Raw genomic sequence first — 18200 nt, 5'->3', positions numbered from 1 at the left:
CTGTGGCATCCCTGTGGCCCCACCCCCACCCCGCCAATCACCAGTCTAAGATGTGGGTGGGCAATGACTTTGGAGACCACTTGGAAAAAAACAGTCCCAGCTCCGGGGTTAAAATACTGGAGGTGATCAACAGCCTGACTCATAGGAGGACTGACACCCCGTTCTCGGGCGAGGCCCTGACTGGCTCGGGGCCGCCCCGAAAGCACACCATTCCGTTTCCAGGAGGTGTCTGGGTTTCTGAGTGACTCAGAAACGCCGGTGGTGAGCGTGCACTAGAGATAGGAGTTGCTAGGGCAACGCTGGCTTCGCTCTAGCATGCCCTGCACGCATGTCTGCGCTCGCTTCTTGGTCAAAGGAAGTTGGTCGCCTCCGTGGGTGCAGGAAAGGCTTTGGGTTGCAGAGAATGGGGCTCAAGTCCAAAGTCATGCAAGTATTGTGGGGAGAGGAACTTGACCCAGTCTGCCGACCCCAACGTTTGTGCCCCTAGAGCAGCCGTGGGCAAACTACGGCCCGCGGGCCGGATCCGGCTGTTCTATCCGGTTCTCTTGCTCTCCCCTCCGCTCCTTTACTTTGAATTTATATTAGTTCACACAAACACTCCATCCATGCTTTTGTTCCGGCCCTCCGGTCCAGTTTAAGGACCCATTGTGGCCCTCGAGTCAAAAAGTTTGCCCACCCCTGCCCTAGACTGTGCATGTCCAGCCCGTCCTTAACTTTGGGAACTGTTGCCATGGCAACTAATGGTTGGAATTCATCTTTCAGGTGGTTCTCCAGTATCACCTCTTCCCTTCATCCACTAAGCTTGATCTCAGTAGATACCTTTGCTTTGATGGGCTTCTTTCCCCCCGCCCCCCGCCCTGTTAATCTTCACACAAAGATATTCCATTGATTTTTACTGAGAGTGGAAGAGAGAGGGAAAGACAGAGAAACATCGATGTGAGAGAAACACATTGATCGGTTGCCTCCTGCATCAGGCCTGACCAGGGCCAGGGCCAGGGAGGACCCTGCAACCGAGGTGCATACCCTTGACCGGAATCGAACCCGGGACCCTTTGGTCCGGAGGCCGACACTCTATCCACTGAGCCCAACTGGCTAGGTTTGTTTGGCTTTTCTCTCTCCACTCCTTGAATGATCCAAACTCACCACTGCCTCAGGATTTTGGCACTTGCCTAGAATCTGTCCTCCTCGATCTTTGCCTGGGGTACTCTTCATCACTGAAGCCACAAGTGTCACCTCTCAGAGGGGCCTGGCTCGCTAGCCTGCCCTCCTCCCTGCTTCATTCTTTCCCCTCTCTGAAATTCTCGTCGGACGCCCTCTCATCTGCTAGCCTGTTGCCTCCTGGGGAGCAGGTGCTGTCTCCCTACTTCACAGCATATCCTGGATTCCTAGTGCCCAACACACGGCAGGTCTGCAATGCCCATTGCCCAACACACGGCAGGTCTGCAATGCCCATTGTCCAACACACGGCCGGTCTGCAATGCCCACTGTCCAACACACGGCAGGTCTGCAATGCCCACTGTCCAACACACGGCCGGTCTGCAATGCCCACTGTCCAACACACGGCCGGTCTGCAATGCCCATTGTCCAACACACGGCAGGTCTGCAATGCCCACTGTCCAACACACGGCAGGTCTGCAATGCCCACTGTCCAACACACGGCCGGTCTGCAATGCCCACTGTCCAACACACGGCCGGTCTGCAATGCCCATTGTCCAACACACGGCCGGTCTGCAATGCCCACTGTCCAACACACGGCCGGTCTGCAATGCCCATTGTCCAACACACGGCCGGTCTGCAATGCCCACTGTTCAGTGAGTGACGTCCCACGCCGGCTTGGGGATTTCACACGCACACCCTGCGTGCTGAGGTCGGAACTGCCGCAAGTGTCTCACCTTGAACCCCACGTCCCTGCTTCTCTTTGCAGTGAAGTGTCCCGAAGGAAGCTATTTCCAGGACGAGCAGTGTGTTCCCTGTCCTGCTGGATTCTACCAGGAACAGGCTGGGAGCTTGACCTGCGCCCCGTGTCCTGTGGGCAGAACCACCACTTCCGCCGGAGCCTTCAGTCGCACTCACTGTGAGTTCTGAAGGGTCTCGCTTTGCCCTGCGGGGCAGTGGGGACACAGCGGGGCATCTTCGCCTTGGCGCCGTGGCAGTTTGAGGCAGATACTGCTCCGTGGGGGGCTGTCCCACGTATGGCAGGAGGGTTATGTAGCAGCTCACTGGCCCTTACCCATTAGATGTCAGCAGCATGCCCCCCGCCCCACCAAGTGGTGACAACCAGGCACGTTGCCAGACATTGCCAGGAGTATCTTATGGGGACAGAACTGCTCACCCTTGACAACCCCTGGGTACACAATGCAGTCATCAAAGAGGCCACCGTCTTTGAATGGCTGCACCCCACCACGACCGAGGCCAGACATCTTACCTGTGCTGTCTCATTTAATCCCCCCCAGTTCCCCTTCTGGGTCAACATGATAAGCCGAACTTTTACCGATTGGAAGGTTAAGACTCAGAGAAGTCATTTAGCCAAAGTCTGGCCTTTGATCTCGGTACTGATTCCGAAACTTATCAGATTGGCAGGCGGAAGACTCTTTCCACCTGCAGGCATTGCCACTGTGCGGTTCATGCCCTTTCCCTTGTAGGTAGGTCAGGACACCGTGTACGCATGGCCTTCCCGTAACTCACGTGATTTCATGTGGCCCGCTTCACAGTCACGTGGGCGTCATTGGGTTTCCCCTGGCGAGGACTCATAGCCTGAAATTGTGTCAACGCGAGGCAAACCGTTATTGCTTAAAATCTGTGCCTGGCCCGTGTGGCTCAGTGGTTGAGCATCGACCTATGGACCCAGGAGGTCAGGGTTCGATTCCTGGTCAGGGCACATGCCTGGGTTGTGGGCTTTATCCCCAGTGTGGGGCGTGCAGGAGGCAGCCGATCAATCATTCTCCCTCATCATTGATGTTTCTCTCCCTCCTTCTCCTTTTCTCTCTGAAATAATAAAAATAAAAAAAATCTAGTGATAGAATTTGAAAGTAATTAACTGAAAGAGATCAAGTCACCTTCTCTGATCAAGGCAGTTTCCTTGAGCAGAAGAGCAGTGGGAATTCCAGGAGGCAGGAGGGATTTCCTAGATGGGGGTCGGCTATTCCTCTGGAGGAGAGTCTTCCCCAGGAGAGCGGAGTCCCCGACATTGCCCTCCTTGTGCACACGCTGATGCATCCACTGTGGTTGAGGGCGACCTCCCGTGCTGTCACATTGCTGGAGGGACGCTCTCTTACAAGGGGGTCAGCGTCATGTACTGGTCCTTGTTAATGAGAGGGTGCTACCAAAATAGCAGGAGAGGAAGGGAGGGAGCGGGGGAGAGAGAGAGAGAAACATCGACGTGAGAGAGCCACATCAATTGGTTGCCTCCTGCGCGCACACAGACCAGGGGTGGGGATCCAACCTGCAACCCAGGTACGTGCCCTTGACTGAGAATCGAACCGGAGACTCCTGGGTGCACGGGCTGATGCTCTAACCACTGAGAAACATTGGCCAGGGCGGGCATCTACCTATTTTGTAATTCGAAATTACAATGTCACAGTGGGGGAGATGCTGGGGTGCAACAGGGAGCAAAACCAGGTCAGGTCCCTGCCCTCTTGGAGCTTCTACTGAGTGGGAGGCAGACAGTGGTCAACCATCCATTCACATGGACCCAGGGGAGGAATAACCGTGAGAGGGGAGTGTGTAACCGTGGGACGTCAGGGGGTAGGGCAGCCGTGGGCAAACTACGGCCCGCGGGCCGGATCTGGCCCGTTCGGCTATTCTATCCGGCCCGTGGAGCCGAAAGAGCAGAGGGTTCTCTTGCTCTCCCCTCCGCTCCTTCACCAGCAGCAGTGTTAACATGGCAATGTCGGGAAACACGGCCGCAGCTCCTTCTTCTGAGTGGGCGGATTTATATCCGCCTATTCAGTAGAAGGAACAACCTCTCAATCTTCCAGAGGCTCCTTGTAATGCCCGCGGACACGTCCCCCGACATCACCCTGGGAATGTGTAGACATGTTATCGTGGTGATGTAGGGAGACACGCCCCTGGAGAGCACAGTATCAGAGCATTAGCTAAAAAGGAGACCAACAACACTGTTCCCACTGAAGTTGATGTTTTAAAGACCAAAAACCTTTCAACCCAGTCTACATTGCCATCTACATCTACGTCCTGGGCATAATTTGGAAGTTGCACTAAACAAAATGTTTAATTTACTGTTTACACATTTTGTTCTTTTCTATTTGTTTTAGTTTTAAATTATTTTATTATATTTAAGTTTAATTTGAAAGGCTTTTGTACCTTTCCTTGGTTAGGCAATTTTATTTTGCCTTTGCCATCTTCAATATAAGGTATGTTATTGTGCTATGATTCCTCCATTTTTTGAAGTTTCAAATTATAATAATTAGTGTTTACATTCTTCTTGTTAAAATGTTTGAAATGAATAAGACTATTGAAATAAAAAAAAAAGACCGTACCCTTTTATGTAATGATGTTTACTTTGAATTTATATTAGTTCACACGAACACTCCATCCATGCTTTTGTTCCGGCCCTCCGGTCCAGTTTAAGAACCCATTGTGGCCCTCGAGTCAAAAAGTTTGCCCACCCCTGGGGTAGGGGCTGCCCCTGTTGGGGGGTGGTGGTGAGGATTGACTGGAAAGCTAATGAGCTGTGAGGAGTGAACTCACTGAGGACTGGGGAGAGCTGAGCGCCAGGAGAACCAGCAGAGCAGGGCCTGGGTGTGAGCAAATGGTACGACCGAAGGTGGTGCATGCACACCGGCGATGAGTGCAGCGCTCGGGGAAGCTCAGGGCCCATGTGCAGAACCAGAGGCGTGGGCCAGGCCTCAGGGGTCTGGTGGCCCAGCAGGGAGCCTGGGCATCATATCTGGGTCAGGGCAGAGTCACTGAGGAGTTGTGAGCTAGGCAAGCATGTCAAACTCGCGGCCGGCCGGCCGCATGCCTCCTTTATTTAAACAAGGTAGGCGGCCCATTGGCCGTGAGTTAGATATGCTTGAGCTAGAGGGTGTGTGGCTCAGATGTGTGACTTGGCTGTCTGATCAATGATTGGGAGCCTGGGATCTGGGGGGAGGGGACCCCAGAGGCACGCCATCGACCGTTCAGCATTGTGTCCGTCTCTCGGTTGCAGGCGTCACTGACTGTCAGAGGAACGAGGCCGGCCTGCAGTGTGACCAGGACGGCCGGTACCGCGCCAGCCAGAGGGACGGAGACAGTGGGAAGGCCTTCTGTGTGGACGACGAGGGGCAGAGGCTGCTGTGGTCCGAATCGGAGGCCCCGCTCACCGACTCCCAGTGTCTGAGTACGTGCACCCCTCAAACAGCGCATTCCTGGGGAGCGGGGAAGAGGCATGCATTTGTCTCCAACTGTTTACCAATGAAATTTTTTAATCTAAAGCTGGAAGAACAGTAGTGAGCTGAACAAATGCCCTGCACTTAGATCCAACCATCTTTTGTTCTCTGCCTTTTATCTTTCCTCTCTGGAAAGTAAGTTTGAGGCGCCATGAAACCTCACCCCCAAACGCCTGGGACTGAGGAGAAATGAACTGTAAGCATTCATCTGCGAAGCTTCCTTGGTTCTTGTGCGAGCAGCTTGCCTCCAAAGAGCTGGTCCGCATTTCTCCCTCATGGGTTGCTGTGGAAAAGACTCGAGGGCCAGGCCTGGTTCCAGGATTTCCTTGCTGGGTGACCCAGGGCAAGTGGCTCCATGTATCTGGTCCTCAGTCCCCACAGCGGCCTCCTGCCTGCCTCCTGAGACACGGTGAAGGTCACGCCATCCTTTGAAGACGACAAACATTCCTCCAGCAGTCCCCTGGGCCAGGCACAGGCCCTCCATGAGATAGTGGGTGGGAGAGCCTGGGAAGCTGGCAGAGGTCCACGAAGCTCGGTGTGATGGGAGTGGGGTCAGAGCTAGTTCAACCCCAGGGGAGCCCTTGGCTGGCTGCGTAGCCTTGGGCAAGTCACTGGCCTTCAACAGTTTTCTCCTCTGCGAAATGGGGGTGGCGAGGCTACTGGGTGGGCGAGTTGGGTGCGTTAGCGATGACGTGCCTACCACAGGCCGTCAGCCTCGCAGGATGATGAGCAGGCTCGGTGCTAGTTGCCTGGTTTCCTCGTCTGTGACCCAGGGAGCAGGTGAGACAGCCTGCCAGGTCCCTTCATCCCGCCCCCCTCTGTCTTCACCCTGAGCCCCACCTTTCTGGGGGGCCCTTCTGCTGTTTGAGGCCGTGGCTTCCCTTGGCACACCTGGGTGCAAGCCCTGGCCACCAGTCACGTAAGTTTCTGTGCAAGGAGAGGGAGGACATATGTGCGCTCACTGTGTGCCAGCTCCCGTGCCAGGCATGATCTAGGCCAGTGGTCGGCAAACTCATTAGTCCACAGAGCCAAATATCAACAGGACAAGGATTGAAATTCCTTTTGAGAGCCAAATTTTTGAACTTACACTTCTTCTAACGCCACTTCTTCAAAATAGACTCGCCCAGGCCGTGGTATTTTGTGGAAGAGCCACACTCAAGGGGCCAAAGAGCCGCATGTGGCTCGCGAGCCGCAGTTTGCCGACCACGGATCTAGGCCATCACGTGGAAACATCACAGGGCGGTGGGCAAGGGGTTGATAGAGCGCCCCCAGTTGTTTCGTTGAAAAAAGTGAGGCAAAGCGTGTTTCATTGGCGTCTCTTCAGCACATTGAACTGGCGCGTGTCTCACTCTCAAACCCGTTCTTTCCGTTACACAATCTGCTTCTACCCGGATTGCTCTGCCTCCATGTTAAACACGCCTGCATATGCACACGCGCACACACAGTACACGTAGGCGTGCACGCTTGCACACACAGCCAGCCAGCTCTCCAGCAAAGTTGCTGCAGCTGATAACAAAACACACCTGGGAAAACTCAAGCGCGAAAATCTCATTTTCTAAGGCTCAGAACAACCATTTCCTTCTCCAGCAACACCGCCCCCCCCCCCCCCCCCCCCCCGCCGCCCGAGTTCCAGGAGCTGTGTGCAGTGGCCCCGAGGCTACATGGCAAATCCAACGAAAAGTCACTGTTTTCCAGGATCCTGGGAGGCTTAAGCGATCAGGAGGGTGGGTCCTTGCTGCCCTGCACACCCGGGCCCTGGGGGTTCCCAGCCCCTCCGGGACCCTCACCTAAGGGCTTGCATCTTTGCCCTCTTTGCCTCCCTGTCCGCGGATCACAACGTGCACTTTGTAAAGCGTCTCTTGTTTATTCTGCCCTGTGTTCCTGGGGGCAGAAAGGGCAGCTTGGTAAGTGGCCCCAGCAGCCACCATCAGGATCAGCTTCACCAAGTTCAATGCCGCCTCCGTGGGGGACGGCTGAGGAAGAGCCTCCAGGCTGATCCTCCGCGGCGCGTCGTGGTTCAGCAGGCAGAGCTCGGAGCTTAGGCGTCCCTCCAGGCTGCAGGGGGGTTTCCGTGTTCAGGAGCTGCCCCCGCTGGATGTCCCCATGTCTTCTCTCACAATCTCCTTCACTTGCCTTGAGGGGAGCTTTCTCATTGGAAGGGACACCGCAGGCTCATTTTTGAGGCTCTTGTCCTCTTGAAGAAGCAAAGGGCATAGGGTTTAGCTGCATCACTTCCCACGCAGGTGCTCGGCCCGCTCTCCGCCCGCCCCACGGCTGCGCCCTGCACCGCAGGCCTTGTTGTCTTGGGAAACCACTGACGCCTTGTAAGTGAGGCCCGTCCCTGGCGAGTCCCCGCGTGACTTCTCACTTGGTGAAGGCTGAGTTCCTAGGCTGGTAGCCTTCTCCTCCCTCGCCTGGTCCCCGGAGCGCCGACCCGAGCCCGGTGTGTGCCGGCAGCTCCAGCGCAGGTGCGATGCGCCATTCACACCAACACCATCGGGAAGGCGCCCGAGCCCATGCCACGCTTTCAGATTAAATGAGCCATAGGCACACGTGCCCATCGTCTTTCAGAAACCACACACCTCTCTCCGGGAAGAAGTGAAGTTGTGTTACAGAAAGAAAACGGCCAAGCAAGGAATTGTAAGATTAGGACTCAAAGGGAAAGGCGGGGAATACCGCTGAGAGACAGTCTGTCGATGAGAAAAAAACGAATTGTAAGAAGGAACGTGAACTACATTTGCTAACTTTTCTCCTTCCTCCCCGACAATGAGGAGGGGAATGAGACGTAAGGTTGAGCTCTCAGTGCTCCGTAGGAAGCAGCGTGTGGGGCCACCTCCGCGGGAACCCTCTCCTCGGGGCCTGCGCGTGGCCCAGGGCCGGGCAGCAAGGTGACGGCCCGGCCAGCGCTCTCTTTGGCTTCCACTCTTCCGAGTCCGGTTTCATACATTTCGGATTTCCTTTCAGTGATGCAGAAATTTGAGAAGGTTCCGGAATCGAAGGTGGTCTTCGACGCCGAGGTTGCCGCGGGAGTCAGGTCCCAAGTTCCCGGCTCTGAGTTCCCCCTGGCGCAGTGCCTGGCAGGTGAGGGGGCGGGCATGTGGGCACCTGGAGAATGAATGGTGTGGAAACCTGCTCTCGCAAGACCAATCGAACAGAACCGCTAAAACCAGCGTGAAAACATACACGTTGGCCCAAACACTTTGGAGTCCGTTGATCCCCCCGAGGTGCATTGAACGCATCATTTCCCTGAAGAGCGTATAGGGCACCTACTATGTGCCGAGAGCAGTGGGACGCTAAAGGGTAGGGGACACTAGTTCCTTACAGAACTACATGTCCGGGTTGGGTGACACATTCGTCTATTTTATTTTATTTATTTTTAAAATATAATTTTATTGATTTCAGAGAGGCAGGGAGAGGGCTAGAGAGATAGAAACATTGATGAGAGAGGAACATCATTGATTGGCTACCTCCCGCACACCCCACACTGGGCATTAAGCCCATGACCCAGGCATGTGCCTTGCCCAGAAATCGAACCGTGACCTCCTGGTTCATAGGTTGACACTCAACCACTGAGCCACGCTGGCTTGGCCACATTTGTCTATTTTAACAGCGAGGCCAGAGAGGGGTAATAACAGCCACCATTTATTTACTGAGCATGGGTCTGTAGAAGGATTATTTCATAATCCTGCAAGCATCGTGAAGAGTCCTTGTTGTCCCATGCTGCAGGGGTGTGTGTGTGAGTGTGTGTGTGTGTGTGTGTGTGTGTGTGTGTGTGTGGTGTGTGTGTTTGGGTGTGTTGGGGCAGGGTGTCCGTCTGTCCTCAGCATCACCTGGGCGGGACATGCGCTGACGGTCCCTGCTGCTTGCAGGCTGTGCCTTGGACCAGGCCTGCAGCTTCCTCGCAGTGTCCATGGCGGGGCCAGACGTCTCCTGTGACGTCTACGCTTGGGCCAGTGACAGCATCACCTGCACAGCTTCTGGCCAGGTGAGTCCTGGCCACCACGCGGCCTCTCAGCCTCTCGTCCGTCCGTCTGTCAGACACACGCCGGTGGAATCCACGCCGGGCTGGTGAGGGGACGGGATGACAGTGTCCATGGCCGCTCCTTGTTGCCTCCGTCTCTTCAGAGTGATGAGACTTTGGGAAATGGAGGCAGCACAGACCTGCTTGTGATGGAGCTGCCACAAAGGGCGCTCCTCTGAGCAGCATCGTGTCCTGACCTGAGAGGCAGAAGAGAATTTCGGTGCCAAGCCCCCCTCCTGCTCCCCACCAGCTTACCCAGCGGGCAGGCTGGGCACTGCATGCCCCTGGCCCTTGTCCAGAGCCCTCTGTCCCTCGGAGTCCTAGACCCTGGCATTCCTTTCCATTGTGGAAGTAAAGCATGACCGTGGCTTACAAAGAGAAAAATTAAATCTTCGTTAGACCCTGTGAAACGGCTGTTTCTGTAGGCGGGAGCTGGTAGAGTGTGGGCAATGACATTGTCACCATGGATGAGGGGGGGCAGGAGGGAGTGCAGGGGAGCCCCTCTCCTGTCCTAACCACTCGGCCCTCCTCACACAGGCGGACCTGCATTTCCCTCTCCAGCTCCTGTGGACCCGTCCAGAAATTTCCTGTGTTTATAAGAATCTTTGTTTGTTTACATGCTAACATTTTATAGTGCATATTTTTCTCCCCTGTACTTTTGTTCTTTTTTAAAAAAATCTATTTTTATTGATTTCTGTGAGGAAGAGAGAGGGAGAGAGAGGGAGAGAGAGAGAGAAAGAAGCATCCATGATGAGAGAGAATCATTGATCGGCTGCCTCCTGCACACCCCCCACTGGGGATCGAGTCCACAACCCGGGCATGTGCCCTGACTGGTAATCAAACCGTGACCTCGTGGTTCATAGGTCGATGCTGCACCACTGAGCCTCGCTGGCCGGGCAACCTCGTTCTTTTAATGGCACACCCCAGTCCGTCCTGCGGATGCCCACGCTTTACCGTGCATTGGCTGAGGACACTGGTTGGCAGTTCTGCCACGTCACCTGCAGTGGGCCACTGCATGCCCTGCGTCCATGCCCCTTGCTCCCGTGGGAGTGTGCGCTCATGAGTGACAGCTGGAGGCACATGGAGGGGGCCCCCCTGAGTGTTGGCTCTTTCCAGCTCCCCAGTCTCAACAGAACCACCTGTCCCTCCCCTGGAATTCCCCTGGAATGACATGTGTCTGTAGCTGGCACTCGGGGCTGCAGCTGACTGCTCACATGCCTGCGTGCGCCAATAGACGGGGAGGAAAGAACGAAGGACATGGAAATGTAGCCCGTGGGTGCCTCGCCGTGTTAGGCTCTGATACCTGTCTGTGGCATGGCTGGCACGGGGCGATAACACAGCCTCTTTCACCTCCAGGAGCAAGGCGCGGCGGGGAATGCCAAGGCCACCGGCTTTGGAAGTCTCAGCTGCCAGGTGAGGGTGCCGCCCCGGGACCAGGACTCTGTGGCTGTGTATCTGAAGAAGGGTGAGTGTGGCCGGACGGGTGGCCCCAGACTGCTTTCCAGCAGGCGCATTCGGGGAGGGGGCGGGCAGACTGCCCCCACACTCCGTGCACGAGCCCCACTTCCCTCCCTCGCTCCTTTGCTTCTCGGGCAGACGTGTCCTAGCTGACATCTCAGACAGGCACCTGCTGAGGGCTTGCTCTGTCATTTCCCTTTTACCCTCACCTGAGGGCATTTTCTCCATTGATGTTTAGAGAGAGCAGAAGGGAGAGGCAGAGACAAACACCACTGTGAGAGAGACACATTGATTGGCTGCCTCCCACATGCCCCTGACCAGGGCCGGGAGCCTGCAACCGAGCTATGTGCCCTTGATCGGAATCGAACCCAGGACCCTTCAGTCCACAGACTGACACTGTACCCACTAAGCCAAACCGGCTAGGGCGACATGACATGTCGTTTTTCTTCGCACCCTCATGTCTGATCCTCAGCACAGGCCTGCGGGGACTGGGAGGGTCATTCCCCGGCGAGAAACTGAAGCGCAGGGCGGACGCAAAGGCTGTGGGCAGAACCCACGGAGTCCAGACTGTGTGCCCCACCCAGCCCCCGAGGCGGCCTGTGATGTGGGGGCACCTGGGCTGCGGGCTCCTGCAGCTGCCTGGCCTGGGCCTTCCCACCCACGGAGCTTCACCCCCCTGCCACTCCCCCCCACCCCCGTGTCCCTTTCATCTCTGCCCTCTGGGAAGTGGTCAGACCGCCTCTCCGCCACTGGCTGGGGACCAGAAGACAGCCGCGGGGACCTGGGCAGGGATGGGTGGCATGAAGATGGCAGGCATGCTGTACTCATAGGTCCGTAACGCAGGGCAGGCGGCCTGGCTCCCAGCTTCCGACCTGGGCTGCAGACAGCTTGTAGCATGTGGGGACGGGGCCACACTCAGGCCCAGAGCCGCATCTGACCTCGGTCCTCAGCAGGGACAGCGTCTCTGTCTCCAGTCCTTCTCCCGCCACTGCCTCCGTCCTGCTAGATGAGGCTCCCCTGGGGGCCTGGCGCCCCGAGAGCTCGGGCTTCTCTGATCTGCCGCCAGGGTTACCGGACTTTCTGCCCAGTGTTTATCCCAATCACCTTCACTGTTCATCTTAAAAATAGCAAAGCAGGGAGGTTGTTTGCTAAAAAGAAAATAAACAAATACAACAAGTAGCCCCTCCCGGAAAGTCAGTTTAAAACTATTGCGTGGCCTTGTAACACAGTTTTAAAAAATCCAGTTCTATTTCTTGTTAAGTGTTGGCTATATTTTCTCTCCTCCTCCTCTCCTGAAAGTTTAGACTTTGGGGGAAATTGCAAGGGAAATTGTGATGTTTCCTTGCTGCCAAACCAATCAAGGGCAGACTACTTTTTTTTTTTGGTTTTGTTTGACTTTTTAAAACATTTTTATTTTTAAGCAGCAAATGCAGAGAGCCAGCGCTGCCGGGGGGCGGGGTAGTGGGAGTGGGGGGGGGTTAACCTGGGTCTGGCTGCAGAGCCCCTCTGTGGTCAGGAGTGGCACTGTACCTCCACCTTCTGTAAAGTGGGAGTGGACTGTCCCAGCCGAGGGAGAGGAGACATTTCGGAGCGTCTCCGGCACAGTCTGTGGCACCGACTGGGTAGACAAGCACACCCACTCGCACGCCTGAGCTTGCGTGACCTGGAAGATGGGACAGCTTGATGTGTGGTTCGGAACCATCCTCTGTCTACACCCACCTTAAGTCTGCAGCCTTGAACCTGGAGGAGTGGCTGTGGGTTTTTCAGAATCAGAAGATGGTGCTCGAAGGTTCCTTGGAGACTGTATGGCCCAATCCCCCCATTCACGGATGAGGTCCAGTGGAACCCGGGACCTCAGGGTATGATCTCCCCGCCTCTTAAAGGCCTCCCACTCCTGTTCCGCCGTCTGGGCCTGGACCATTGCGGGGTCCCTGCTGCACTGGCGCATCCCAGGAGGACTCACTGAGCACCGGCAGTAGGGTACCCACTTGGCAGGCACCATGGGTGCAGCTGTGAACAACACAGACGGAATGGCTGATTGATAAAGAAATTGATCCAGATGCCCTAGCCGGTTTGGCTCAGCGGATAGAGCATTGGCCTGGGGACTGAAGGGTCCCAAGTTCAATTTCGGTCAAGGGCACGTGCCCGGGTTGCAGATCCATCCCCAGTGTGGGGTGTGCAGGAGGCAGCTGATCAATGATTCTCCCTCATCATTGATGTTTCTATCTCTCTCTCCCTCTCCCTTCCTCTCGGAAATCAATAATAAAAACATATCTTAAGAAACATAGCAGGCCTAGCCAACTTGGCTCAGTGGATACAGCATCGGCCCGCAGACCGAAGGGTCCCGGGTTCAGTTCTGGTCAACAGCACATACCTCAGTTGCAGGCTTTACCCCCAGCCCTGGTTGGGGCACACACGGGAGACAACCAATCAATGTGTCTCTCTCACACTGATGTTCCTCTCTCTCTGTCTCCCCCCTCCCTTCCACTCTCTAAGAATCAATGGAAAAATATCCTCAGATGAGGATTAACAACAACAAAAACAAACAAACAAAGAATAATAGCAAAGGTCAGCTCTCCACACACGCCTTTAGACCCGCCAAGGTGTCCTGGCTGCTTGTCCTGGTCCGTGGGCTCCCCGGCCACCTCCCTGCAAAGACACATCGGACCTTTCCTGCCACAGCGAGGATCGCCGCTCGGGCCACGTGCTGCCACTATGGGCCAGTGCGCCCTGGTCAACCCTGCCTTGTTTTAAACATGAAAGAAAATTGTTCTGCCTTTTCCCCAGGCCAAGAATTCAGCACGAGAAGCCGGAAAAGCTTTGAACGGACCGGTTTCCAGAACGCGCTCTCCGGGATGTACAGCCCCGCCGTGTTCGCGGGCGCGGGGTCCAGTCTGACGGAGGCGCACCTCTTCTGCCTCCGCGCGTGTGACCGGGACGCGTGCTGTGATGGCTTCGTCCTCACCCAGGTCCAAGGAGGTAATACCGACGACAGCCGTGGTCTACAGAGGACGGGGGGTGCGTGGGGTCAACGGTCTCGACAGGGACGGATAGTATTCACCCTAAACGGGCCGCTTCTGATATCACTGCCGTCTCTAGGAAGAGCCGGGAACCTGGGAGTCGTACTGAATTCCTCTCCCACGGCCCTTCCCTGCTTCGTCACTCCCACTTCTTGCTGCTGCTTTCTTATTGCATTTGGCAAGGAGACTAAGTCCCTCCGCACCTCTGCTGTCCGTCATCGGACGGTATTAGTTGTTTTTGTTTTTCCAGTTGTGCCACTCTTCATTGCCCTCTCACCCCAACCCCAGTGCTAGGTTCCCCCCCTCAAAATCAGGCTGTGCAACTCAGGCTTCCCCTCCTGAAAGGTGAGCGTGTCTCTTGTTTGTGTATCCAAGCTCGCACGTGCATTCATTTCTTTGGTGGATTAAAACGTTGACACGATGAGATAGCCTTGTGTCCTCGACCCCTGGGAGGGGACTGGAAACGCTGAGTGAGCTCACAGCGACCAGCAGTGGCTCAAAGGAGAGTGTGTTGCTGGTGTGGCGGGGCGGGAATCTGGCTTGGAGTAAGTGCAACCCTTAAGTTCCTTGTAGGTGCAATGCTCGGTGGTTATATGATGTGCATTCATGTTAGTGTTTAGATAAGCAACAGATAAATAGGTAAATGATAGATGATAGATAGACATATAACTAGATAGATGATAGATGATAGATAGACATATAAATAGATAGATGATAGATGATAGATAGACATATAAACAGATAGATGATAGATGATAGGTAGATGACAGATTGATACATAGATGGATAGATAGATAGATGATAGATGATAGATACATAGACAAATAGATGATAGATAGATAATAATAGACACAAGATAAATAGGTAGATACACACATGTGCACATGATCACACACATGTATATAGCATGTCTTTATGAACACATATTTAGAGACACTGCATTCCAAGCTGGGGAGCCCCCTGCCTGCTCTGGCCTGCGTGTCTTTTCTGAGGACACCAGCTCCCCAGACTCGGTTGCTCACCAGACCGTGTGATTTCCGGCTGGAAAGGCTGACTTCGCTTTCTGGAGGAGCCCATGTGGAGGAGTGATTTGTTCCACGGAGCAGGGAGCCCACAAACCCTTTTCCATGTGTTTCTGGCCGGCCGCCTGCTTGATGCTCCCGCCGAGCGTCACCTGGGGTCTGAGACTTGGGGGGAAGCTACGCTCTCTTGGAGACAGACACGAAACCCAGGCCGGTGTCGCTCCCAGTCTCGTCCAGCGGCCAGATGTGGGGCTGTGACTGTAAAGCGTTGGCTGGGCCTGCCGATGGCCAGGACCAGAACCCGATCCGTCCTTGCCCCGCAGTCTGCCAAGTCACTTAACTTGTGGGTGGATCCCCGCCTGCCCCTTCCCTCCGTCCCCTCCAGCCCAGCGACACCGCAGCCTACTCCCACTCCAACCCTCATGGCTTCATTTCCACTGATGGTTACTAATGAAAATTCACGATGCTTCCAGACCTGCATTTCAGCAAGGCTACTTGGGAGTGGGGTTCAGAGGGACTCCGAGGCCCCAGGTTCACGCGAGTGCAATGGAAACTGGCGATATGCTCGGCAAAGTGACCTCTGACCTCTGGCCCCACCTCTCAGACACTCGGAATTCTCGTTGCTACTCTAACAGAGGTGGGGAACTTTTTTTTCTGCCAAAGGCCACTTGGATATTTATAACACCATTCACGGGCCATACAAAATTATCAACTTAAAAATTAGCCTGCTGTATTGAGCCAAATATTTTTAAAAATATATTTTTATTGATTTCAGAGAAGAAAGAAGAGGGAGAGAAAGATAGAAACATCAATGATGAGAGAGTGAGTCATGGATTGGCTGCCTCCTGCACGCCCCACACTAGGAATGGAGCCTGCATTCCGGGCATGTGCCCTGACCAGGAATCGAACCACAACCTCCTGGTTCACAGCTCAACACTCAACCACTGAGCGCCGGCTGGGTTGGACCAAACATTTAATCAGCTCACCCTTAATGCCTTGGCAGGTCCAGACCAAATGCTACCTCGGGCCTCACATGGCCCGCAGGCCGGACATTCCCCACCCCGGGGAGTCTGGCACCTAGAGAAGCAAGCGGCACGGTGTCTCTCCCGAGGCCCGAGAGCAGAAGGAAAGATGCATTGGCCTCTGTTGATTCCATGTCTGTTGCTTGACTGGTGAGAGGGATGGCGAGGTGGGCAGACATTCTCCAAGCTCTCAGCAGGCTCTTCCTGCCCAGCCCTGGGAATGTGCCAGTGAAGACAATGGCACGGCCATCAGGGAAGAATAACCCAATTTAATACCAGGCTCCTAGGTTCCAGCTCCCTGTCCACCTGAGGAATTGTCCCCTGGCCTCTCCTAGGCCTCTCGGGCACAGAGGCCCGTCTCTAAAGGGGCCTCTTCCCATCACACCAACCTCTCTCCTCTCCTGACCCCACAGGTCCCATCGTCTGTGGCCTGCTGAGCTCCCCCGACGTCCTGCTTTGCCATGTCCAAGACTGGAGGGACCCCTCCACAGCCACGGCGAATGCTACGTGTCCCGGGGCGACCTCCGGCCAGGGGAGCCGCCCGGGGACACTGCTCCTGGGCGGCCAGGAGTTCCAGAGTAAGTTGCCTCCTGCCCACGTTCCTTCAGGACTGGTGTCCTCCCCGGCGAGGTCTGCTGCTGCTCTCGTAGGAGCCCTCTCCATACCCCGAGGAATTCGTGCTTCTGCTGAGAAACTGGACCCGAAATGCTGCACCCGCACACACGGGGCATGGCAACCGCTTCCCACAAGAAGCGGGGACGTAGCTCTTAAGGCTGCGGGCTGGCGGAGTGAGGCAGGCTCAGCTCTGCGGATCTCAGCCGGGCTCACCCGTGCGTCCAGGGGTCCATGGCAGTGGGCTCGGCTGGTCGTGGCTGGGGTGGCCTGGCCCTGCTTTGCGGCTCTCCTGTAGAGGGCAGGGATGGGAGGACCAGGAAACACAGGTCCTCCGGAGGGTGAGGCTTGGATCTGACAGTCACCGCTGAGAGCACACGGCTGAGGGGAGTCCAGGCGTGGGAACACCCACATGGCCTTCCGTGGCCGGCACCTCACAATCTGGGCAAAATGTGTGACTGCAGAGGGGTGAAGACCTGCAGGCAAAAATGCCACCTGCCCCCATTCTACAGCTGAAGAAACTGAGGCGCACACACGTGGGGGCTTTCCAAGGCCTCGGAGCTTATAGACACAGGGCTGGGGTCCGAATTAGCACTTGAGGGGCGTATGGAGTGTTTGACACGCGGTAATGATACGAGGGGACATAACAACCCTTTTCAAACCCTGCCATTGTTTTCTGTGATGTTTTAAGAGCTGGATTGTGTCTTATTAATTTTTGGTTTGACACCATCGAGCGTACAACCCAGCCCAAAGATCATGGGGCGCGCCTTTCCCAAAGCCTGGAGGAAGGATCACCGAGGTCAGTGGAATTCCACGACGCTTAGTTTCTTCTGGGGGCGAAGAAAACCCAACCGCTCATGTATGTGACGGATCATAGACATATGGTATCGATTATTCTGTGAGGTAGCCCAGGACGGAAAGAGGCATTTGAAGAAAGACGTGGGATATACTCATGGGCAATAAACCCACAGTGAATTGCCTAACACGGACCATGTGCTTGGGACGTGCCCAAGAAGCAAAGAATGTGCCCTTGTCTGGCCTCCTGGGAACGACTGTTACCCAAGGACGTTTGGAGTCTGGGGTTTTGGAGTTTGGCGTATGTGCATATTTGGGGTGCAGTCAGAATTTTACGAAGGATGTCCTTTGATGGGGATTTCAGGCAGCCTGAGGCATAGTCATGATGTTCCAAACTGGAGGCTGGAGCTACCAGCCTAGTCTACTGCAAAATTTAAAGGGATGCCTGTCTGGTGTGGCTCAGTGGTTGAGCGTTGACCTGTGAACCAGGAGGTCAAGGTTCAATTCCCGGTTGAGGCACATGCCTGGGTTGCAGGGCTTGAACCCTAGTGAGGGGCCTGTAGGAGGCAGTCGATGGATGATTCTCTCTCCTCATTGATGTTTATGTCTCTCTCTCCCTCACCCGTCCTCTCTCTAAAATCAATGAAAGCATTTTTAAAAGAGAAGACTTAAAGGGCTGCGGGGAGAAGGGGACAAATGGTCCAGGAAAACAGGGGCCAGGGTCGGGGGGTTCGGGTGTGAGGTGCAGAAATGAGCTGGGAGGTGTGTGAACAGCCATGAGGAGGAAGTTGTGGGGCTCATGCACCCACCCATTTCCATTTAAGCTTTGTGCCTGGGCTGACCTGGGCCTCAAGTAGGAACCC

General features: G+C 55.2%; 1 protein-coding gene across 1 annotated transcript in view; it reads left to right on the top strand.

Moving 5' to 3' along the window:
* The window catches only part of TG (thyroglobulin), a gene marked incomplete at both ends in the record, with an annotated part of 170570 nt that overhangs the window by 34086 nt on the left and 118284 nt on the right, over positions 1 to 18200 (top strand). The window contains 7 exons of the mRNA XM_080646381.1: positions 1925 to 2074; positions 5168 to 5338; positions 8352 to 8468; positions 9257 to 9372; positions 10765 to 10873; positions 13654 to 13845; positions 16344 to 16508. Of these exons, the coding sequence (XP_080502507.1) occupies positions 1925 to 2074; positions 5168 to 5338; positions 8352 to 8468; positions 9257 to 9372; positions 10765 to 10873; positions 13654 to 13845; positions 16344 to 16508 (1020 nt within the window). The remainder of the gene's footprint in view (positions 1 to 1924; positions 2075 to 5167; positions 5339 to 8351; positions 8469 to 9256; positions 9373 to 10764; positions 10874 to 13653; positions 13846 to 16343; positions 16509 to 18200) is intronic.

The sequence above is a fragment of the Plecotus auritus genome (assembly GCF_963455305.1).
Source record: "Plecotus auritus genome assembly, chromosome: 11".
In the NCBI taxonomy this organism is placed as follows: domain Eukaryota; kingdom Metazoa; phylum Chordata; class Mammalia; order Chiroptera; family Vespertilionidae; genus Plecotus; species Plecotus auritus.
Note: the sequence above shows the minus strand (reverse complement) of the source record. Positions and strands in the feature narration are given on the sequence as shown.